General features: G+C 40.7%; 1 protein-coding gene across 1 annotated transcript in view; it reads left to right on the plus strand.

Annotated features, from left to right (window-relative positions):
* LOC126213609 (basement membrane-specific heparan sulfate proteoglycan core protein-like) overlaps positions 1-26636 on the plus strand; it is an 843204-nt gene that overhangs the window by 19845 nt on the left and 796723 nt on the right. Inside the window, exons 3-5 of the mRNA XM_049941462.1 lie at positions 1370-1537; positions 10682-10840; positions 14913-15075. Of these exons, the coding sequence (XP_049797419.1) occupies positions 14924-15075 (152 nt within the window). The 5' untranslated portion in view covers positions 1370-1537; positions 10682-10840; positions 14913-14923. The remainder of the gene's footprint in view (positions 1-1369; positions 1538-10681; positions 10841-14912; positions 15076-26636) is intronic.

Raw genomic sequence — 26636 nt, forward strand, 5'->3', positions numbered from 1 at the left:
TTCCTTTCATTTGTGGCTCCTTTAGCAATTTGTTTTATGGTTGTTTAATATTACCGGGTGCACTATCAACGGTATTTAATATTTATGTCATTATCTAGAATATTGCCACTAGAGCATATGTCAACCACTGTTTTTTAAACTCTTCCTCATTTTAACAATATTACTTTTGTCGTGTTCTTTTTATTGCTTTTTATTACTGTAATGCCTTTTATACGTTATAAGCTTATTACAGACTTCAACTTTTGTATCCCCCTTTATTTTCACTGTTTCAATTAATTATTGAAAACTAGTGTATGCCGACATTAGCGACATCTGGTGAACTTACAACACACACATCTTGTGGCTACTGTACGGCAGCTTGTTTTAAACAGTAGTACTCCTGACAACACGACTCGTGCATGTGATGTTGTTTATATATATCTGACGATGCTGGTGCTGATTCTGCATTTAACATTGGACGAAGCCACTATGGCTGCAGTACATTAGGACTTTGTATCTATGAAACAGGTATGCCTTTCATATGTAAAGCGCACAAATGTAAATTTTGTCAGTACTACTTTCCATTACGGTCTACGTATTGTTCTTAAGCTGCATACAGTTTGCGAGTGTATTTATGTTTATCCCATTTTTGCTGCAGATCTGACGATGGTCATTAATGATCGAAACCAGTAATCTGTTAACAAAAATTTTGTGACCATATACGTAAATTAAAGGAGACTTAACTTTCTGTTAAATATATGTGTCACAAGCAAAGGGCGACAGACAAAACAAGAAATCTCTTCAGTATAACAATTTGAGCTACATAGAATGTACGAGGAAAATAATGAGCTTTGACGCTTCTGTTCAGGCCGCCGATCTAGAAGCTTCTCGTAGAACTGGGCCGCGGCCACTCAGTCGCGGTGCTTACGGTCTCTTCGGTTAGAGGCCGCTACCGTCACGTTGTCGTGCTGGAGAGGGGTCGGTCGGTGTGCAATTGGCTGACATCTTCTTCGCAGCCCTCTCTGCTTTATTGTTCCCGACTGGCGTGCCACTGCTTGACTTTATGCTGTAACAATTACAGTCTTTGCTATATGGAAAAAACACTACAAACTTGTGCACCGACCTATTATTTAGCTGCAGGCTGTCTAGCAAAAAAGATTGATTACTATGAATGAAATAAACGCACTGTAAGATGATGTGTTTGATTGTACCTCATGAAGTGTCAGTATGTTTGGCATACCTCTCTCCTGCTCTTGCAGCAGCATACGCATTGCTGAGATTGATTACAAATACAGCTTGAAAAATAGTTGCAGTTTATCCTTGTCACAGAAACCTTTGGCAGTATTGAGGTGCCAGGTAATCGTCTATGTTAACCCTGTGACTCGTGTAGTTTCAGCCCCGCACTCCCGCGTCCGTCGTCAGGAGGATGACTACGGCAATGAAGATGATTACGATGAGAACTACAACGGACCGGACGACGCAGATGACGACGAGAATGGCAACTACGACCAGAATGGCGAGAACGGCAATGGGGACAACGGCTACGGACCAGAAAACGGTAAGCCCTGGAAAGTAGCAGCCCATTTAAGTCTCCACACACTGTACCTTCTGACTCACACCCGACTCTCCAAACCACGCTGCCTCACCCCGCACACTCACTCTTCAACTCTTCTCAACACTCTGCCTCATTTCTCACACTCTGCCGTCTCACTCTCGTGTCTCACAACCAAACTACCTGGTTGCACATATTTTACTTTCAACTCCTAACTTTACTGTCTCATTCCACACACTCTTCCTCCTAACTTTCAACTCTCCCTAGCATATTCCTAGATTCTACACACTGAGCCTTCTAACTCATCATCAATTCATTTCCAACTCTCCTAGCTCCCACCACTAGGGTGACCAACTCTCTCTCCTATTTCCCAGTGTTTCCCTTATTGTAGCAATTTTTTCAATCCTCCCCTTATTGACTGCCTATTTCTCCCATATATTTCATGACTGATCACTGTTATAATTATTAATCCCGCAAAGTACTATCGATGGTATTGGTATTGTCTACTGAGCTATTGGTTGGAAAAAGACACACACTACTTCCACCAAACTTCATTAAGGAACAGTATAATCAGAAGAAGTTTTTAGTATCTCCTGTTTTTTGAATAGGTTTGAGGATGTCGCACTTAAAGTTGCGCCGTAAATGATTGTTACCACACTCTACAAACTTTCTCTCGGTTTGAGGAGCTACCCCAGAATATGATACTGTATGACATAATAGAGTGAAAGTAAGCAAAGGACGTTAGACCATTTGTATTTATGTCTCAGTTGTGATGCATTCCAAGGCAAAGCAATGTAGTAGTGCAGTTGAAATTTATTGTAACTATGTCTCCCTTAACCCTCCCTTAAAATCATGGTCTCATATTGGTCACCCCCCTTAAAACCGTGATCAAATGTCGTTTATCGACGACCACATGAATCAGGCATGGGCATCCTTTGGTTACCTGCAGGACTGATTCGTATCCTTAATGAAGCATCGTCACGTGACATGACAGCTAGCTTCTAGTGCATAAAGTGAAAACTGTAGCGTCTGTCCGTGACATCAATGTTTACGAGGTAACGCACTAATACGAATGACCCATTTCCTGACATGCTGCATCGACATATTCTGCTTCGAGACACGTGTTTTCGAGAATACATTCTTTTCATTTTGTTTACTTACAAGGTTTTACAATAACTGTCTTAAAAACATTCATTGCAAAATCCTGCAACCCCCTTAGCAAAGACAGAATGTTTTCAACACGTAAATAAAGGTAAACATCTGAAAATAGGATGGCAGACATCTCTAAATGTCATCTTAGGAAACTAAATGCCTACAAAGGCACCTGGTTGCAACTAGTTTGCTGCAAATTATCTTTAATGTCAACAGTTGCAGTGATGTAGTATGCCCACAACGGACACAGAGTATTTACTAATGTTGATACAAAAAAGAAGAGTAAAACAAAAATGGCAATGAGACAGGCTATCCCACTTAACAACCAGTTGGCAGTAACTTTAGTGATTTTTGGCCACATGCAGATCATCCAAGTGTTTGAGATTTAGTGTGTTAACATCCAAAAACACCATTAACAAACAGTTTTTAAATATTTGGCCAGAAATAATTCTGATAACTGATCGCATGGACACAGGCTATTTCTGTAATAGTACATAAATTAACCCATTGTTTCTTATTTTAAAATAAGTTTAAAAGACTAAAACATTTCAACTTAGCATATGTTGGCTGTATTATACAGAAGCGAAATTGGAAATGTGCGAACAACATAATGGCAAACTGTCATATGGATAACACTCAGTATGAATTGAGAATACAGAGAATATTTTAGTTGGCATTAATAATTTTCGTCAATATTTCTGCTATTGACAGTATCATCATACTTTCCCTCAGACAGTCAATGTATTAACATTTTGACAATAATATTGAGTGTGTGAGGGTTCCTTAATTTGCACATGACATTGCTACCATTGCAAATGACAGGCACGAATCTCACATTGTTATACGTGGGAGATTGCTGCGTTGCCAGTTGCACACGACGCACGCGCCAAGAGAAGCAGCGCCATGGTATAGTATAGTTCGCAAACTTACGTTTAGGGGGGAGCGCGCGGTTTATGAAGTAAAGCCACCACGGCTGCATTAATCCTTTCGCTGCTACAGAGACGTGCTCCCCGCATTTTGTCATCACTGCACTGCTCGCCTGTACAGACACACGGTGTTTCGACTGCTTTGACACACTTATCATTCGATTCCACAGAAACTGTTTGGCCCAAAAATTAGATTTTTACACATCTTCTTGAGTGATACCTTTCCCCCATAAATGACTTAATTTTGTTTCGATGTTCAACGCAGCTATTGTGCAGCATTATAAAAAAAATAGATGTAGTAAACCATTGCACGAAATTTTGAAGAGTTTGCAGAGGTTCAAGTCCATAGCGTATAGTTTCCATATGATCGTGTTTAGTTGCCACTAGAAATTTCAAAAAATTACATTGAAACGAATAAAATTCATGAAGTAAGACACTTTGATATTGTATTTAAATAAAGAAAATATGGTCCACCGATCAAGGTTTGAACTCAGAACCTTTGGCTTAGTAATGAAACTCTTGAATTATTACGCTAACGCAGCTCATCATTCAATAGATCTCCCAAAGGAGTTTAAACTAACACGCAAAATACCGACAAACACTGTTGGTATGACTATGAATTACTCATGTTTCGTCGAAGTACAATAGGAAATAAACAATTACCGCTGTTCTTTATTGCAAAAAAGCGGTTCGTGAGAGTGATACAAACACCTTTCCTTGCTATCGCCTGAATTAGGAGTCTTATTGCTTGTTTGGTTTAATTAATTAATAGAATATGAAGCAACTGGTATAAAGAATGCTTTTTCCAAACTTTCTATAAAAGAATGTCTGCTATCAAGATATTGCTTTTGTTCTATTACTTTGTTTATGACTGAACGTTTCTAAAACTGAAGCCACTCGTCCGTGCTCTGCACTGCAGTCGAGCTCTGGCAACGTTGTTCTCTGTTCATTGGCTGACTGTGTTTTGTGACGTCAGATGCGCAGAACGAGCCTAAACTCGGCCGCCGTCGGAAATGATGCGCATTTTAGCACAACGGCTGAAACTGCTCAAATCCGTGACAGCAGAGCTCGCAAAATCTTTTACAGGCTGTACGGCCTATACGAAAATAGTACTTGTCTAGCGTGCCACGTGTCGGTGGAAGTATGCAAAAATGCATCGGGGTGGAATACGATGTGAGAACCTCACTCTCTCTCCCACGAATTTCTTCTGCAGCCCAGTTTGAAACCAATCGTGGGTCGGATACGGCCCCCAGTTTATCAACTGCTCACCTGTAAACTCAGCCACTTTCATTTGACTCCTGATTTCTCTCCCAGACTTCCTCTCCAGATGTCTCCTTTACATAAATCGTTTGAGATACTTTGCCGTTTGAGATGTAAATATTGTGGTGTGGAAGTAGTGATATGGGACTGGTTTCTGCCTTGTGTCTTGGAAACTCCACTAATATTTTGATTCCACTAGAAAACCTTGTGCCTCAGTAACTTGAATTGTGTAGGACATTTTGTGCTGTATGCTGTCAATTGTGGAGGTAAAATGGTGTATGACGGTTTCATTCTGATTGTTAAGAAACAGCATTTAATGTGAGGCTGAATCTTGTGAAACTCTATGAGTTTCCTCTCCCTACCTCAGTCTCTAACTCTCTCCTACCTTGGTTAGTTCATTTATTTAGCATTATTAAGCTTCTAAAATGTTCATCTTGAAGAGGAAGTGACAGTACATGTTCTTTTTCTTTTTTTTTTATGCCATATGAGAAAGAGCAGTGGATCTTGTAAAACAGTACTGACTTTCCCTTAACTTGCAAACTGTTTCCTGTCTCGGTTAACCAAATACCTCATCGATCATTATCCATTCCCTTTTACATTAGAGCATCTTACTTATTCTTAACCTTCACTCAGTTGGGTGCTATCTGCCACACCTGCTGTCCACTAGTCTTTTCGATATCACAGACCCGTCTCCAAACTGACTTCTGCAGAGTCGACTTGCAGTTCTCCAATTATAATTGTTAGTCCTGTTGGGCCTTCACTTATGAGAACAACTAGTCAATCATTCTGTGTTGCCCAGCTGTGAATTTATTCCAGTCTTCTATTAGTCAGTCTTGTCCATCCCATGTCTCTATCTATCTGCTCTACCTTCCTCTGTCCACCTGCTCGTTCCCCCTCTTTTGTTCTCCTTCTCCACCCACTCTTTGTCCATCTTCTGCTCCTTTCTCTGCACATCCCCTCCTCTTTCCTCTCACTGTCCATCTCTTCCTCCTAACCTCTCTGCCCATCTCCTCCTCTTCCCTGTTTTCCATCCCTCTGCTCCTACCCCCTCTTCCTACTTGCTCCTTTGTCCTTTGTCCATCTCAGCCTTCCCCTCCCTTTCTCCATCTCCTCCACCCCCTCTCTCGCCATTGTCTCCACTCCCCTGTCTCTCTCTCTATCTGTCTCCCTCACCTTTCTGTCCATTTCCCCCTCCTCTCTCTCTATCTGTCTCCTCTCACCTCTCTCATCTCCTCCCCAACCATCTCTCTGTCCATATCCTCCTAGTGCCTTCTCTCTCCACATTATTGCTCCTACTCCAACAGGAGGTTGCTGATTCTTACCTGCATAGTATTTCTTTTCAGATCATAACAGTATTATGAGAAGGAAAGTTGCTACTCACCATACAGCGGAGATGCTGAGACGCAGATAGGCACAACAAAAGGACTCTCACAATTAAAGCTTTTGGCCGTTAAGGCCTTCGTCAACAATACACACACACACACACACACACACACACACACACACACGTGACTGCAGTCTCAGGCAGCTGAGACCACACTGTGAGCAGCAGCACCAGTGCATGATGGGAGTGGCGACTGGGTCGGGGTAAGGAGGAGGCTGGGGCGAGGTAGAGGTGGAGAGGGGGAGAGGAGTGCGGAAAAGGAGAGATATAAAAATACTGGGTGTGGTGGTGGAATGGGAACAGGGAAGGTGCTGGATGGGTGAGGACAGTGACTAACAGAGGTTGAGGCCAGGAGGGTTATAGGAACGTAGGATATATTGCAGGGAAAGTTCCCACCTGCACAATTCGGAAAAGCTGGTGTTGGGAAGGAGCCATATCGCACAGGCTGTGTAGCAGTCTTTGAAATAAAGGCCGTCATGTTTGGCAGCTTGTTCACCTACAGGTTGGCCCACTTATTTCTCGGTCACAGTTTGTCGGTGGCCGTTCATGCGGACAGACAGCCGCCCGCTCCCGACCTCTCCCCTGCCCTCTGTCTAACCTGCAGCACTTCACTGCCCTCCACCCCCCACCATACTATCCCTCCCCCTCCCCGCCCGAGCCTCCTCCTTACCCCCACCCAGTCGCCACTCCCATCATGCACTGGTGCTGCTGCTCACAGTGTGGTCTCAGCTGCCTGAGACTGCAGTCACGTGTGTGTGTGTGTGTGTGTGTGTGTGTGTGTGTGTGTGTGTGTGTGTGTGTTTGTTGTTGACGAAGGCCGTAACAGCCAAAAGCTTTAATTGTGACAGTCATTTTGTTGTGCCTATCTGCAACTCAGCATCTTCACTATATGGTGAGTAGCAACTTTCCTTCTCATAATATTGTTACATTCCAACCTGAATTTTCCATTGTTTAATTTTTTTTGGTCATAAGTAATACAAGTTCGGTTGAAATCAATCTAGGTGTTTTGGAGGAACTTCGTACCCACAGCTGAGCTTGCATATGCACGTCATATACATTTTACATATACCTAACATATTTCGCACATATTTCACCTGCATCTCTAGCAAATTTCTCCGTGCAGTTTTGTTTTCATGCTTCTCACTGTTTATGATGCCATATGGCCTGTACTATGTCTTGAACAATGATATAATTTTGTAGGTACATTCAGTGGTGTATGTGGATACTGTCTGTGAAACGTGTTGCAAATAGAGTCAGTAGCAAAGAAGAAATAAATTTAAATGTTGTACTTGATGTGGTAGTTTTTCACTCATCTCAGTGTATATGACATCACATCACCCAATCTATGTTTCGTGCAATGATACAATTTTGCAGGTACATTTGGCGGTATCTGTGAATACCGTCTGCAAAATGTAGTAAAGAAGTATTAAATTTGAACGTCATACGTGTGAACAGTGAAAATGTAGTAACTGATAAACTTTTTTCTTTTCATCATTGTGTGGGAGTTGTCAGTGAGAAGAAGCTATGTAAAGGATTGAAATTATACGTAAAGTTTGTTGTTGTTGTTGTTGTGGTCTTCAGTCCTGAGACTGGTTTGATGCAGCTCTCCATGCTACCCTATCCTGTGCAAGCTTCTTCATCTCCCAGTACCTACTGCAACCTACATCATTCTGAATCCGCTTATTGTATTCATCTCTTGGTCTCCCTCTACGATTTTTACCCTCCACGCTGCCCTCCAATACTAAATTGGTGAGCCCTTGATGCCTCAAAACATGTCCTACCAACTGATCCCTTCTTCTCGTCAAGTTGTGCCACAAACTCCTCTTCTCCCCAATTCTATTCAATATCTCCTCATTAGTTATGTCATCTACCCATCTAATCTTCAGCATTCTTCTGTAGCACCACATTTCGAAAGCTTCTATTCTCTTCTTGTCCAAACTAGTTATCGTCCATGTTTCACTTCCATACATGGCTACACTCCATACAAATACTTTCAGAAACAACTTCCTGACACTTAAATCTATACTCGATGTTAACAACTTTCTCTTCTTCAGAAACTATTTCCTTGCCATTGCCAGTCTACATTTTATATCCTCTCTACTTCGACCATCATCAGTTATTTTGCTCCCCAAATAGCAGAACTCCTTTACTACTTTAAGTGTCTCATTTCCTAATCTAATCCCCTCAGCATCACCCGACGTAATTCGACTACATTCCATTATCCTCGTTTTGATTTTGTTCATGTTCATCTTATATCCTCCTTTCAAGACTCTGTCCATTCCGTTCAGCTGCTCTTCCAAGTCCTTTGCTGTCTCTGACAGAATTACAATGTAATCAGCAAACCTCAAAGTTTTTATTTCTTCTCCATCGATTTTAATACCTACTCCGAATTTTTCTCTTGTTTCCTTTACTGCTTGCTCAATATACAGATTGAATAACATCGGGGAGAGGCTACAACCCTGTCTCACTCCCTTCCCAACCACTGCTTCCCTTTCATGCCCCTCGACTCTTATAACTGCCATCTGGTTTCTCTACAAATTGTAAATAGCCTTTCGCTCCCTGTATTTTACCCCTGCCACCTTCGGAATTTGAAAGAGTGTATTCCAGTCAACATTGTAAAAAGCTTTCTCTAAGTCTACAAATGCTAGAAACATGGGTTCCCCTTTCCTTAATCTATTTTCTAAGATAAGTCGTAGGGTCAGTATTGCCTCACGTGTTCCAACATTTCTACGGAATCCAAACTGATCTTCCCCGAGGTCGGCTTCTACCAGTTTTTCCATTTGTCTGTAAAGAATTCGCGTTAGTATTTTGCAGCTGTGACTTATTAAACTGATAGTTCAGTAATTTTCACATCTGTCAACACCTGCTTTCTTTGGGATTGGAATTATTATATTCTTCTTGAAGTCTGAGGGTATTTCGCCTGTTTCATACATCTTGCTCACCAGATGGTAGAGCTTTGTCAGGACTGGCTCTCCCAAGGCTGTGAGTGGTTCTAATGCAATGTTATCTACTCCCGGGGCCTTGTTTTGACTTAGGTAAAGTTTGTTACAAGTCAGGAAGTGCTCTCTTTCTCAAATAGAGGATGAATGAAGTCTGGGTATTTGCGCTTCATGGACTACACTGCTTTTTCACCCACAGCCCCACACATTTGATAGCTAGGTGTTTCTTATCTCTCCAGTGATTCTTTTCAGAATATAAGTGATATGTGTACTGAGTTTGGCTGAAATCGGTCTGGTGGAGATGTGGAACATATGTGCATACAAACATACATTTTTATGAAATGTATGGTCTAACAACCCTACCACAACAAAGGTCAAAAAATTAATTATCATTGTAGTGTTGCTCACACTGCTAAATACTGCATTTCCGGGCAACAACGAAGTTACATTATGTGGCAGGTGTCATTAGAGCACAGTTAATAGAGGCATTTCTTGAAATAATGGATAAACTAGACACCCATGTTTTCGTGTTTCCCACGCTGCTCTCTTTGTGAACTCATGGCTCAATCGTCGAAAATCTAGGTAGTGATGATTCCAAGCTCGGATGCAAAGAGGCCTAGGTGTTATTCTGCGATATTCAAAAGTTTTATAGATGTGTTTCATAAACCATTCTTGAAGATTAAACTTTTGCAAGTTAGGACAATGGTGATGTAAGAAAGTAATCAGCACTCCGAATTTAAGTTACACTTCTTTTTTATTACTTTTGTTGCAGTATCATGTAACTCGTTCCAAAACGTCGCTTCACAATATAAAACATACTTGAAAATATCTTCCTGACTGTTAAAGTTCACATTTCATAAACTGACTACAATTTGCGTCTTTTTAACATGACGACCAAAGCTTGACTCTCTAATAACCGCTTACGCGCCCAAAAATCAGAGTTACAAGTAGGACAAAGATCATAGTGACAAAAGAAAGAATACACGTAAGAATAATATCATTGCAATATATACATATTGATGTATCGAAGTACCTCTACATTAATTAAATCAAATCTGAATGTTGTCACAGAAATATGTTAACTACTTTACAGAAACACAGTAGAATATTGCTGGTATCGAGAGGTTGAGGTGGGGTGCCGTAATGGCTACGTAATTCAAGTACCATTACAATGGTTGTCATCTGAAAATTGTCGGTTGCTTAGGTGCTGGTCATCAAATCTAACTCGTGTCCTATCTGATTCCAAGAATCGGAATACACAGTGCACTGGTACAATAAATAACTTCAGAAATATTGTACCTTTCTGGGGAGCTGGTTTTGGTGCTGGAGTATTATTGGTAATCAGGACTCCATCTACTTTGGCTGCCACAACTGCCTGTTGCAAAAAGTGGTTCAGGAATGCCTAGTTTGATGTATTTTGATAGTTTAGTTTCTGTGATACTGATTTTGAGAGGAGGCAGTGACAAGGTATCTGTTTACGTTTCGGCAGGTGAGGAAGACGTGCCGATACCGGGAGACAATGACGACGAGGACCTCTACGAACTGGGCCCGCATTCCGGCTCCGGGGCCGGAAGCCACGGCATCGCGTCCCCTACCACGACTTCTCCAGAACACGCACCCGCAGAGCCGCAGCCTCCAGGCTCTCCACGTAAGTACTCCCGCGCCGTGTACTGGATGCCAGCTACTGCATTAATACCTACTGAATGTCGGAATTGTACAACCAACAATATTTATACATTAGCAGCAGTTTTAACTGGCCTCTCCTGACTTCTCAACAGACTGAGGACTGGAAAGCAGTGCACAATAATTCTGCTACTGTAAAGATCAACAGGTAACAAAACAAAACAGTAGGCTCTGCCAAAAATATTCACTGTTAGACGATGTGTCTGAAAGTGTATTTTAATACGACGGTATGCCATCTTAGGCAATTTATAACACTTAAAACACTTGATAGTGGCACTTTGAAGCCAAAATCGTGATTGTGTAAGTTTAAATGTAATACTGTAAAAAAACAACAGTCTAATGGTGATACTGACTTTAAAGAAATATATTACGAGTGTCGCCCCGCATCATGAAAAAATTATCATAATGTTTTGGTATTTTTTGAACATTTTTGTCTTGTTTTACTTTCATAATTTATATCCATTCATACGCTCATTTTGATAAAATTTGATAATTGACAGACTCCTGGCAGATGTTCCTCAGTTACACATTACAGTAATTATTGGTAAGAGTACTGAAGGAGTATGTCCAAAGCTTAAGGATAAAACGGCATTTCATCCTAATTTTTCGTAAAATGGCTCACTCTCATCGCATTTTACAGACGAGCTCTTAACACGAACATACAGAGGTGCCACCGGCATTCTCATTCGTCAGACATTTGGGTCACCGATATTTGTCCGAGCGGCGAACAGCGTGGACATTGTTTGTTGCACTTGCAGGTGACCGAACTTTGAGCCGTACAAAACTGAAAACCAATAACTCAGAAAAACCACAACATCAAAACATAATCTAAAGAAACTACAATTACATCTAGGGATAACTTTCATCCTCAAGCATTTCTTCTAACTCATGAAGCTTGTCATGCTTGTTCATTTATATACTACTGCAGTACATCATTTTCCCACCAGCCCATGACATCCACCAGAATTATTACTTATAAAATTGTGGGAAATTTGTACCCGCCACGTTATCTGAGAGCGCTGACGTGCCGCTTCCCGGACTCGGGTAGGCGCACCGGCCCCGAATCGAATCCGCCCGGCAGATTGACGACGATGGCCGGTGTGCTGGCCAGCCTCGATGTGGTTTTTAGGTGGTTTCCCACATCCCCCTAGGTGAATACCGGGCTGGTCCCCACATCCCGCCCCAGTTACCCGGCTTGCAGACCTCTGAACAATTTCGCACTATTCCACGGATTACACTAGTCGCAGACAGTTGGGGTACACTAATTCCATCCTGGGCGGCAACTGACACTGGCACATCCGATCAACCGTGCCGACCCTGCATATCTGCGGGAAAAACGGCACAAGCAAAAGAAAGAAGATCGTGGGAAATTTGTACCCTCACTCCCTTGACTAACTTTTCATCCAGTGTTCTTATTGAGAATTATTGTTAATTTTTAATCTTCATTCTGATTTAGTACAGAGAATTCAGAACTGTCAATAGCTGAATGGCTAAAGGGAGGATAGGCCAAGTACATATTACGGAGAGCAGTGGTTGCTATTTACCATGTAGCGGAGATGTTGAGTCACACAGGAACAACAAAAAGACTGCCAAACGAGTAAGCTTTTGGCCAAAGAGGGCTACTTCTGAATTAGAACACATGCACGCACATGTGCTCTCGTGCGAACGCATCCCACACACACGTGACCAGTGTCTCTGGCTGCCAAAGCCAGACTTGGCACCACTACCTGTTCTGAGTACAGAGGCCTATCTTGGTGTGCATAAAAATTTCCAGTCAGATTTTGGCTGATTCTAATGAATGTGCCATGTCTTACATAATCACATCTTTGGATGCCACTGCAGACAGGAAATGAACCTTCTTTACATGAAACTGACAATAGCACAGTCATATTAATGAGGAGGTAATAATAGTTAACTAAATTTTAATCCTAAAAATTAAATAACCCTCATTATTCAAAATTACAGCAATTTAAATGCTAAGCGGCTGCATTAATTGAAGCTTTAGCGGTTCTTAGAGAAATAATAACAAATGCCAAAAAAGGATTCTAAAGAAAAAAAAAACTGCAACCAACACAGAAAGTATCAAATTTTATTGAAATCAGTATATGAATGAACAAAAATTGTGAAACTAAAACTAGACAAAATGTTCCTGAAGTGAAAATATAGAGATATGCAGAAAGAAGTGTAATGACCCGAAATAATATCAGTGAAGCAAGTTCTCGATTATGTTACAAATTCTTAACTAGCAGTATATTAAAAATTGCACGACATATTCAAATAAACAGTTATTTCAACAAGCAGGCAGGTCAACTTTTTTAAATTATTTTTATTTTTTAATTATTTATTTATTTATTTTCATTATTATTTTTTTTTATGGGACCAAATTGCGGAGATCATGGGTCCCTGAGCTTACGCACTGCTTAGTCTAACTTAAACTAACTTACGCACACCCGTACCCGAGGGAGGACTCGAACGTCTGACGGGGGGAGTGCAATTAAAATATCATTACTGTGAGAATATGTCACGGATATTAAGAAAGTATTTATGCCACTAATGAGTACAGAACTGCACCATGAGGTGGCCAAAGGGTATTTTGACCGGATATTATTAGTGTGTAGCACAATATGTGATATCTTCAACTTTTGTAGTCCTGTCTTCCTCAGTTGTGTGTAATATTACAGTATATATATATAATAGAGGGAAACATTCCACGTAGGAAAAATATATCTAAAAACAAAGATGATGTGACTTACCAAATGAAAGTGCTGGCAGGTCGACAGACACACAAACAAACACAAACATACACACAGAATTCAAGCTTTCGCAACAGACTGTTGCCTCATCAGGAAAGAGGGAAGGAGAGGGAAAGACGAAAGGATGTGGGTTTTAAGGGAGAGGATAAGGAGTCATGCCAATCCCAGGAGCGGAAAGACTTACCTTAGGGGGAAAAAGGACGGGTATACACTCGCACACACACACACACACACACACACACACACACTCACACTCACACACACTCACACACATATACATTGTGTCTGTATATGTGCGGATGGACACGCGTGCGTGTGCGAGCGTACACCCGTCCCTCCCTCCCCCCCAAGGTGAGTCCCCCCACTCCCGGGACCGGAACGACTCCCCACACTCTCCCCCCTCCCCCCCCCCCAAAAAAAAAAAAAAAAAATATATATATATATATATATATATATATATATATATATATATATATATATATATATATATATATATATATATATATATATACCAAAATACACACACACAAATGCATACACGAACAGATCACAGATACTTCAATAATTATACTCGAAAGTTTGGCAATAACATTCGATCTGTGGCAAAAACATTTGACAATCGGCAACAGAAATCAAAACATTGCATTGAAACAGATGTTCAGTTCATAGTGCTGTGCAATGTGGGGAAAAAACTGCAAATTGGCATTCATAAGAAGAAGAACAACACCAAAAATGCAACAGGAGCGTAATATGTAAGAAATTGTCCACGCAACCTGTAAGTACAGTTAAAAACATTACTACTTAATAGGAAATACCGACCACCAGAACTGTTTATAACCCATAGGCACAGTGACAAAAATGTAAATTAAATAGCTAACATATGTACATATTCCAGGCTACTGGTGATGCCTTGCAGAAAATAAAGGCGAAACACGTACGGCACTAAAATTGCGTTTTATTCAGTTTCTGTCAGATGGTCCAAGAAGTAAAAATTATCAATATTCCGCAGTATGTGGTATGCTGCCGAAAGTGAACATTTAAGTTACATAAAACGGTCCCCATTACAGCTGCATTGTATGGGCGTAGGACAACGATTTAAAAACTCGGGGACCGATCCTGAATCCAAACAGACAGTGTGACATTCCAAGGGGTTGCTCTGATACAGATTTTATTTGCCACACCCGACCTTTCTCTGTGACAGAGTGTGTCTCCACGTGCCAGACTCGACCTGTCTCTGTCACCGAGATGACGCAGCGTGCTTGAGTCGAACTCTTGTGTCCGCAGGCTACTACCGCATGACGCTGGTCCTTCTGGAGCCGTACCATGAAGACATGGCCAACCGCTCCAGTTCCAGGTTCGAGGACCTCAGCAGGCAACTGGTGGATTTTGTCCAGCGGCTGTACGAAGACCTACCGGGAGAACAGCGTGCGATGCTCATCAGACTCCAGTGAGTACCTCTGTCTCTGTGTTTTCTCTCTCTTTATACACGCACACACACACTAAATTACAGGCCCGCATTGTTAACGTCGACATGCAGCAGGATTTTGGAACGTATATTGTGTTCGAACATTATGAATTACTGAAATTACAATGAAATGAGCACCCTTAGCTGCTTACAGGCGTTGACATATGTCAACGGGGACAGATGAAAATGTGTGCCCCGACCGGGACTCGAACCCAGGTAAACAGCTAAGGATGTTCATTTCATTGTAATTTCAGTCTAACAAGCTGCATGGTCACCGACGGTATCTGTTCTTTCGGACATGTCCAAAAGAACAGATACCATCTTAGTATATATTATGAATTACCTCGAAGAGAATGGTCTATTGACAGACAGTCAACACGGATTTAGACAACATCGTGCTTGTGAAACACAACTAGCTCTTTACTCACGTGACATGTTCAGTGCCATTGACAAGGGATTTGAGATTGATTTCATATTTCTGGATGGATTTTGACACTGCACCACACAAGCGGCTTGTAGTGAAATTGCGTGCTTATGGAATATCGTCTCAGTTATCTGATTGTGATTGGGTTTGTCAGGGAGGTCACAGTTCGTAGTAATTGACAAACAGAAGTGATTTCTGGTGTTTCTCAAGGAAGTGTTCCTCATCTAGATAAAATGCCTCTTGTACTCGGTGATGTGTGTCCGCATCGTATAACTACACTAGTGATCAAAAGTATCCGGACAACTGGCTGAAAATCACTTACAAGTTGGTGGCGACCTCTATCGCTAATGCTGGAATTCAGTATGGTGTTGGCCCACCCTTAGCCCTGATAACAGCTTCCACTCTCGCAGGCATACGTTCAATCAGGTGCTGGAAGGTTTCTCGGGGAATGGCAGCCCATTCTTCACGGAGTGCTGCACTGAGGAGAGGTATCGATGTCAGTCGGTGAGGCCTGGTACGAAGTCGGCGTTCCAAAACATCCCAAAGGTGTTCTGTAGGATTCAGGTCAGGACTCTGTGCAGGCCAGTCCATTACAGGGATTTAATTGTCGTGTAGCCACTCCGCCACAGGCCGTGCAGTATGAGCAGGTGCTCGATCGTGTTGAAAGATCCAGTTGCCATCCTCGAATTGCTCTTCAACAGTGGAAAGAAAGAAGGTGCTTAGAACATCACTGTAGGCCTGTTTTGTGCTAGTGCGATGCAAAACAACAAGGGGTGTAAGGCCCCTCCATGAAAAATGCGACCACACCGTAACACCACCGCCTCCGAATTTCACTGTTGGTGCTACACACGCTGGCAGATGACGTTCACCAGGCATTCGCCACACCCACACAATGCCATCGGATCGCCACATTGTGTACCGTGATTTGTCACTCCACACAATGGTTTTCCACAGTTCAGTCATCCAGTGTGAACGCTCCTTACACCAAGCGAGGCGTCGTTTTGATTTTTACCGACACGATGTGTGGCTTACGAGCAACCACTCGACCGTGAAATCCAAGTTATCTCGCCTCCCGCCTAACTGTCATAGTACTTGCAGTGGATCGTGATGCAGTTTGGAATTCTTGTGTGGTGGTCTGGATAGATGTCTGCCTATTACACATTACGACCCTCTTGAACTGTCGGCAGTCTTTGTCAGTCAACAGACGAGGTCGACCTGTACGCTTTTGTGCTGTACGTGTCCCTTCACGCTTCACTATCACATCGATAAACAGTGGACCTAGGTATGTTTAGGAGTGTGGAAATCTCACGTACAGACGTATGACACAAGTGACACCCAATCACCTGACCGCGTTCAAAGTCCGTGAGTTCTGCGGAGCGCCCCATTCTGCTCTCTCACGATGTCTAATGACTACTGAGGTCGCTGATATGGAGTACCTGGCAGTAGGTGGCAGCACAATGCACCTACTATGAAAAACGTATCTTTTTGCATTGTCCAGATACTTTTGATCACATAGTGTACCTCTGTTAGCTTTTGCTATTATGTGTGTATATATATACATACATATATACTACCTCAACGGTAGTGAAGACGGAGATGAAGATCATCGGTACGGCGGAACTGGCGGAAGAGGCAAGCATTATCAACAAGATAAAGCATATTGAAAAGCCCAGACACGTCTGTGTGGCAACCACCGGTACTCTGGCCAGCGTCTGTTCACCATGTGAGGTGCGGCTGAACACCAAGCTCCAGGAACTAACAATCCCTGGTTCTAACTACCCAGCATTAGCTGGAACTTAATTACAAGCAGTATGATTCGTACAAGTAAAATTAATATTACCCCAGGTGGCCAATCCACTCGCCCTGTGGCGACAACCAAGCTATCGGATTCTGGGGAGCTTGGGCTCGAACGACAGAGAAAGTCGGAGTTCTCTAGTAAACGTCCACGAAAGTCCCATACATTTATTGGCACTTTTAACATTCAGACACTAATCCAGACAGGCAAACTTCATAATCTTACAACAGAACTCAACAAACAGAAAATTCAAATCCTTGCTCTCCAAGAGACCAGATTCACTGATTCAGAAACAATAGACTACAACAATTACCGTATCTTTAAAAGTAAAACAGACAAGAAAATTGGCAAAGGAGCTGCAATATTTGGCATGGCTTTTATTGTAAATAAGGACACCCTTGACTCTGTTATAGACATAAATCAAATCAGTAACAGACTAATGACCATGCGAATCAAGCACACCAACAAAATATATACATTTATTAATGTTCATGCACCTACCAACATTGCCAACAAAAAAGAACCGGAGAAGACAGAAAAATTTTGGGAAAAACTCGAAACTGAAATGTCCAAAATTCCAGAGGAGGATGTAAAAATTCTTCTAGGGGATTTCAACGCGCAAATTGGCAAAGAGAGGAAATATAAAAAAACAGTCGGTAATTACCCTGCACACAAATTCACAAACAAGAACGGCATGAGACTCATCGAGTTATGTCAGCAAAACAACCTAAAAATCGTGACAACATCACTTCGAAAAGACCCCAAGAAACAAAAAACATGGAGATCACCAAACCTTCAGCTTGGTGAATTTCAAATAGACCATGTTGCGATCTCCTATGACTTCCAGAAAGAAATACACGACGTTCAAGTCCGCAGAGGGGCAAATATAGATTCTGACCACTACCTTACCAGAGTTAAAATTAAATTCACTCCAAAAAGGAAACGCCAAAGGAAATCACCACTAATTCCCAAATTTGACTTGAAAAATATCAAGGAATCAAAAATTACAGAAGCATGGGATAAACAACCAACAAACAACTGGAAAGATTTCCGAACGAAAATTATACAGAAAGCAAGAGATTTGATTCCGTTAAAGAAAATATCCAAGCATCCATGGTGGAATTCGAATTGTGATAACGCATTAGAAGAGAGACAACAAGCCTTTTTAAATTACAATTGTGACAAATCAGAAACCACACAACAAACATTTTTCAAAGTGAGAAAACAAACAGCTAAAATACTTAGACAAACTAAAAGAAAATACCTTAATGAACAGCTAAACACAATTGAAGAAAACTTTAAGAACCACAACACTCAAGATTTTTATAAAATATTCGCAAATCAAATCAAAGGATACACTCCACAAAATCTCTGCTTCCGGAAACAGAATGGAAAATTGGCACTAACTAACAAAGAAAATTGCCAAGAACTAGCTAAATATTTCTCACAACTCCTAAATTGCCCACAACCAAGTACAAGATTCCCCAGATTACAACCAGAACACACGAATGAGACTTCACTACCACCATCTCAAGAAGAAATTTATAGTCACATTAGAAAACTCAAAAATAATAAATCATCGGGAGAAGATGGAATTGTAGCTGAACTACTGAAAAACCTTGGTCCAAATTCGTTAAAAGAGATCACTAGCATCATCCAAGAAATTTGGCAGACAGAAAATATCCCAGAGGAGTGGAAGTGTGCACTAATTCACCCATTGCACAAAAAGGGAGAGAGATCAGACGTAAACAACTACAGAGGCATTTCACTTTTACCAGTTACCTACAAAATTCTATCTGCATGTCTCCTAAAGAGGGCACAAGAACAACTAGAACATACAATTTCAGATTACCAAGCAGGCTTTCGTCCTAATAGATCATGCCCGGAACAGATATTCAACCTTAAAACTATTTTAAAGATTAAAGCAATCAGGTCAAAACCAATAATCTGCACATTCGTTGATTTCAAAAAGGCATACGATTCCATAGACAGACAGTCTCTATGTCACATTCTCGAAGAACGAGGCCTAGACACTAAAACCCGAAAACTAATTGAACAAACACTAACAGAAACCAAATCAAAAATTAAATTCAGAGGGGAAATTTCGGAACCATTCTCAATTAAAACAGGAGTAAGACAAGGAGATGGGATCTCACCACTATTATTCAATATAGTTTTGGACAAAGTTATGAAAGAGTGGGAAGTAACACTAAGGAAACAAAGCTTGTGGAAGCCAATTGAACTAGGAAGAGGTAAAGGAAAATTGAACATCCCTTATTTAGCGTTTGCAGATGACTTGGCAATTATAACTGACAGTGAAGAAACAGCAGTAAAACAAATTGAGACACTTAAAGAATGTGCTGAGAAGGTTGGCCTGCAAATCTCCTTTGAGAAGACAGAATTCATCTGCTCAAAATTAGATGTTTCGAAACTAAAAACAAAGTATGGTGAAATAACTAGAGTCAAGCACTTTAAGTATCTCGGTGAAGTTATTGAACCAACAGGACTTGAGAAAATAGCACAAAAAAACCGATTACAGAAAATCAAGAAAGCATTCGGACTTATTCAAAATATATATAACAAGAAATGTCTATCAAAAGGCACTAAAATCAGACACTACAACACAGTCATCAAACCAACAGTCACATATGCAAGTGAAACACTCTCCCTGAATAGAAAATTAGATTTACACGAAATTAAGAAAGTAGAGAGAAAAATTATTAGAAAAATCCTAGGACCACGATACACACAAGATGGATACAGGCTGCAGACTACCGAGACAACCGAAAAAATATCAAACATCGAGGCAGATATCAGGAAGAGGCGGATGAAGTTTTATGGACATATAGACAGATTACCTGGAAACAGGTTAACTAAACGTCTATTGGACTATATGACATCACTTAAGGCAACAATACCCTGGGTAACTGAAGTTAAGAAGGATTTGAAAAAGGCAAAAATTGACATAACAAACACATCAGACCGGGATACATTCAGAAGAAAAATCGACAAGTGGAAGTTTACTCCAGAGACGGAATCTAAACCTTTCCGACCAAAGTGGACCGAAGAAAGGAAGAAGGCCTTTGGGGAGGCAATGAAGAAATACTGGGAAAATAAGAAGAACATTAAGAAATGTTAATCACCTGCTTATCGTTCTCCCATGGGGACATTCGCTAATAATAATAATAATATACATACATATTCTACAGCTTACTGCGGATACTACCAGGTATTTGCAATGGCTTCGTACACTGTAAGACAAAAAAAAAAAAAAAAGATACCATGATGGAATTGTACAAACAGGATGCAAATTTTAGTAGATGTGATGTGCATGTAGAGACAAACAGATGATTCAGATTTCAGAAAAACTGTATGATTTATTCAAGACAAAGAGCTTTACAAACTGAGCAAGTCAGTAATGTGCTGGTATACCTGTGGTTGTTAAGCAAGCAGTTATTCAGCTTGTCAATGATTGACAGATTTTTTAGGTGTCCTCCTGAAAGATATCGTGCCAAATTCTGTCCGACTAGCATGTCAGATCATTAAAATCCCAAGCTGGTTGGCGGGACCTGTCCTTTATGCTCCAAACATTCTCAATTGGGGAGAGATCCGACGACCTCGCTTGCCGAGGTAGGGTTTCGCGAGCATCGAGACAAGCGACAGAAACTCTCACCGTGTGCTCATGGGCACTATCTTACTGAAATGTAAGCCCAGGATAGCTTACCGTGAAGGGCAGCAAAGTAGGACGTGGAATATCGTCTGTGTACCACTGTGCTGTGAGAGTGGCGGAGATGACAGCCAATGGGTCCCCTTATAGAGAAATGACACCCCACACCATCAGTCTCCGGTGTGAGGCTGTATGGCGGGCGGCAGGCAGATCGGTGTCCCACTGCCGTTGGGAGCACCTCCGGACACGTCTTCACCGGATGTCGGGGCTCAGTTTGAAGCGGAACTCGTCACTGAAGGCAATTCTACTCCAGTTGGTGAGATTTCAGGCTGAAGGCCCCAGAACACCAGGGGATGGCAAACTCGGTGTCACCCACTATACAGCCTGAAAACTGGGAGTGCTGGTCTGTTGTGCCATTTTGTTTCAAAGCGGGACCCCTTCGGTTGTCACCCGTAGCACTCTTACAGCATTGCAGTACGTCGACGGTATTGTACTGGGTGATCAAAAAGTCAGTATAAATTTGAAAACGTAATAAACCACGGAATAATGTAGATAGAGAGGTAAAAATTGACACACATGCTTGGAATGACACGGGGTTTTATTAGAACAAAAAAAAACAATGTTCACAAAATGTCTGACAGGTGCCGCTGGACAGCAAAACTGCTACCGTGACGGGTGAGAGGTACGCCGATATGTTACAGAATCGCAGCATCCCCAGCCTGGCTGATAAACACCTGCTGGAACGTACGATGTTTCTGCAGGATGGCGCTCCACATCGTATTGCTAGACGCGTGAAAGATCTCTTGCGCGCTTCGTTTGGTGACGATCGTGTGCTCAGCCGCCACTCTCGTCACGCTTCGCCTCCCAAGGCCCCAGACCTCAGTCTGTGCGATTATTGGCTTTGGGGTTACCTGAAGTCGCAAGTGTATCGTGATCGACTGACATCCCTAGGGATGCTGAAAGACAACATCCGACGCCAGTGCCTCACCATAACTCCGGACATGCTTTACAGTGCCGTTCACATCATTATTCCTCGACTACAGCTGTCGTTGAGGAATGATTGTGGACATATTGAGCATTTCCTATAAAGAACACCATCTTTGCTTTGTCTTACTTTGTTATGCTAATTATTGCTTTTCTGATCAGATGAAGCGCCATCTGTCGGACATTTTTTGAACTTTTGTATTTTTTTGGTTCTAATAAAAACCCATGTCATTCCAAGCATGTGTGTCAATTTGTACCTCTCTATCTACATTCTTCTGTGATTTATTCAGTTTTCAAATTTATACTGACTTTTTGATCTCCCAGTATGCCCCGTTTTGTCGGCCTTCATGGTGAGACGTCCTGGGCGTACATTTCGGCAATGTAACGCCCACACACACACACACACACACACACACATGACAAGAGTTTCTACTGCTCGTCTTCGTGCTTGCCAAATCTTACTTTGCCCAGCAAGGTAGATGGAACTCTCACTATTTGAGAACATTTGGAGCATTATGGGCAGGGCACTTCAACCAACCTAGGTGAAATCTGGTTTCGCAGAACCGAGCGGATCAGGTTATGGTTGTGGAAAGTGGCCAAAATGAGTTACGGTCAGTTGGACAAAATACACAAACTTTGTTTTCCTAAAAACACTTAATCACATATGCCCTTAAAAGGATTCAAAACAATGCAGCTGAAAGCCTGAAAACAAGTTATTACAATTGCTTTAAGGGGGGTAGGACGTCAAACGGGCCGACTTGGACCAGCAGAGGCACCACAGGACATTTTAATTTCCACTGTCTATACTTTTACAAATAAATTCATAAGACAGCATGACCAGGAAGGATTCTGGATTCATATTCATAGCACTGGAAGCTAAAAAACGTAACAAGACACATTTTTTTTACATGTGAAATTTCATCATTTTTTTGCTTACTACGGGCTGCATTTGTTGCTATAGGTACACTTTTCTTCCTAAGGAAGAGAGATTCTTCTATGAATTTTGCACAGCATACAAACCATAGTTAAACGTGTATGAAACTCTAGAATTTATTTAATTTATGAAAAAATGAATGAACTCTTACATTTTAAACTTCATGTTTAGAAGAAATTCAAGTTTTATATTTAATTACTCAATTTTTTCCACAGTTTTGTAATAGATTTGGAAAATTCTAGAGTTTCATACACCTGTAACTACTGTTTGTATGCTATGATAAATTCATCAAAGAATCTCTCTTACTTAGGAAGAAAAGTGTACCTACAGCAACAAATGCAGCCAGTAGCAAGTGAAAAAATGACGAACTTCTACATGTAAAAAAAAGGTATTTTGCTACGTTTTTAAACTTCCACTGCAATGAGTGTGAGTCGTCAATCCTTCCTGGTCATGCTGACAAAGTTTTATGAATTTACTTGTAGAAGTATAGACAGTGCAAATTAAAATGTCCTGTGATGCCTCTCCTGCTCCAAGTCGGCCCGTTTGACGTCCTACCCCCCTAAAGGAATACATGCGGCTGAAGGTCTTATTTAAAAGAATTTTTACGTAAATACTCGGCTGAAGGCCACACACTTAACATAGTACAACTTGAGGCTCAAGGCCTCGATAATAATAATTTCAGATGGAGAAGAAAATTTGAAAATTTTAAAAGATTTTAAACAAGTTAATTTTGAAATTTTAATTTGAGATGGCCAAAGGCCTTATCTTAAAATATCTCACGTAAAAGCTCGGCTGAAGGCCACATACTGAACATAGAACAACTCGAGGCTTAAGGCTCGGATAATAAGGATTTCCAAAAAGCAAAATCCCCTTTTTTAAAAAAAAAAATTAATTTAAGTAAGAACCTTCAAGGTTACAACTTTAAACATAGCTGTGTGCACCAACCGTGAAAATATTTTTTATAGTAAGGACAGCCCACCGGTTACAATGGTTTTATAGTCAAATTGACCATGGTTTTGACTCCTAAACTAAGGGAGACTTCATCAGAATTTATATTACATACGTAAAAGTTGAGCATAACAGCTCTTGTCATACAATTTTAACACCAGAAAGGCCACGTCACATAATAAAACGTCCTACGTAAAAGTTTTACTGTCATTTCTAGTTAAAAATTAAAGATTGTTGCTAAGGGCTGCTTGTGTATACTGAAACAGGTGGCATCTGACTCGTGTTGTAATAAGCTTTTAAATAATGGATACGAAACATAGGATTTAGTTAACTCGAATGCTTTTCATATTTATTATTACTCGTGACCAAATGGAGTGTTAGTTGCAGTGAAACACTTCTAATAAACTATTAAATGTTGTAACTTTTCTACCATTTGTATACTTAGAGAAAGCTTTTGACAATGTTGACTGGAATACTCTCTTTCAAATTCTAAAGGTGGCAGGGGTAAAATACAGGGAGCGAAAGGCTATTTACAATTTGTACAGAAACCAGATGGCAGTTATAAGAGTCGAGGGACATGAAAGGGAAGCAGTGGTTGGGAAGGGAGTAAGACAGGGTTGTAGCCTCTCCCCGATGTTACTCAGTCTGTATATTGAGCAAGCAATAAAGGAAACAAAAGAAAAATTCGGAGTAGGTATTAAAATCCACGGAGAAGAAATGAAAACTTTGAGGTTCGCCGATGACATTGTAATTCTGTCAGAGACAGCAAAGGACTTGGAAGAGCAGTTGAACGGAATGGACGGTGTCTTGAAGGGAGGATATAAGATGAACATCAACAAAAGCAAAACGAGGATAATGGAATGTAGTCGAATTAAGTCGGGTGATGTTGAGGGTATTAGATTAGGAAATGAGACACTTAAAGTAGTAAAGGAATTTTGCTATTTGGGGAGCAAAATAACTGATGATGGTCGAAGTAGAGAGGATATAAAATGTAGACTGGCAATGGCAAGGAAAGCGTTTCTGAAGAAGAGAAATTTGTTAACATCGAGTATAGATTTAAGTGTCAGGAAGTCGTTTCTGAAAGTATTTGTATGGAGTGTAGCGATGTATGGAAGTGAAACATGGACGGTAAATAGTATGGACAAGAAGAGAGGAGGAGCTCTCGAAATGTGGTGTTGCAGAAGAATGCTGAAGATTAGATGGGTAGATCACATAACTAATGAGGAAGTATTGAATAGGATTGGGGAGAAGAGAAGTTTGTGGCACAACTTGACAAGAAGAAGGGATCGGTTGGTGGGACATGTTCTGAGGCATGAAGAGATCACCAATTTAGTATTGGAGGGCATCGTGGAGGGTAAAAATCGTAGAGGGAGACCAAGAGATGAATACACTAAGCAGATTCAGAAGGATGTAGGTTGCAGTAGGTACTGGGAGATGAAGAAACTTGCACAGGATGGATTAGCATGGAGAGCTGCATCAAACCAGTCTCAGGACTGAAGACCACAACAAGAACAACAGTAGGATGATGTTTATGGTGCACTTTCACATAGAGTTGCAAATATCACAAGGTTGGTTTTGATTGCACAGTCATTGAACACAATACATCTTCTGTCGGCTGAAAGCAATAAACAGAGAGAAATTAACAAAAATAATTAAGGCACACTTTAACCATAAAATGTTGACTGGTGGATAGTTAATCATGGATTCATACGCACATTGCTACCTGATGTGCTCGTAGTAAATGCTAATGGTGGATTTTTACTAATACCGACACGAGTGACATCGATGTTATCGTAACAATTTCCGAGCGTGGGCTCTTACACAGGTTAATGAGATCAGCAGCATGGAGATGTCAGCAGCGAACTAGCTGAACACAGACTAAGAATTTTCAGTCTGGATTAGGCACGTATAACCTGCTGTAAAAATATTTTGTGATTTTGGTGATTACATATTAGTTTATAAAATAGTTAAGGTCAGAATTATCATTACAGTTACTATATTGAATCAACCAATAGTCTGATTTAACTGAATGAAAGCTGTTTATGAAAGTATTAAAATTCAAGGGTACTGTTTTATTACTACACTGTATGCTTCTGCAGTGGATTGCTAACTTTCATGAAATATCTACATGTTCATGTTCTTCTAATTTCAGCTTTTTTTAAATTAGTTGTTTAATTGCACAATCAATGGCACTGTTAGGTTTAGAAAAAATTGAGGTAACAAAAGCATACTGTCAAATTCTGGAACCAAATAAAATTAAAAGCTCAAATTATGAAAGTATTTTTTGGTGTGACCCAATTTTAGTTACAAATGAGTTGCTGGGAAAATAAAACTGGTTTTTCAGAAATGTGAAAGAACTATGTGCTAAGTTCAGAAACTCTTATCATCTCACAATATTCTGGTGATTACATGCTAATGGAATAACTTCAGTTATTGATTTATCTTAAATGACAGAGTTTTAAGCAACACTAAATGTACCACAAGACTTAGCAGACTTGATTTACAACACGAATAAAAAAGTTCCATAAAATATTGTAACGAACAGTAACTTGACAGTTGTGGGTAAACATAATATACATGTTGTCAATTTGGTAAGAAAGAATAAAAAAAAAAAGGAAGTATGGTTATCAATAGGAGTAGAATAATAATGAGTGAAATAATTCCACCCTGCTACGTTTCATAGTGATACTTTCCAACATTTATATGCTTGAATTCATGTTGTTACTTGCCAGTATTTATATGCTTGCATTCATTTCACCATTTTCTAATGACTGTCCCTAGAAATAAATTC

Source organism: Schistocerca nitens, chromosome 11, assembly GCF_023898315.1.
Source record: "Schistocerca nitens isolate TAMUIC-IGC-003100 chromosome 11, iqSchNite1.1, whole genome shotgun sequence".
NCBI classification, from domain to species: Eukaryota; Metazoa; Arthropoda; class Insecta; order Orthoptera; family Acrididae; genus Schistocerca; species Schistocerca nitens.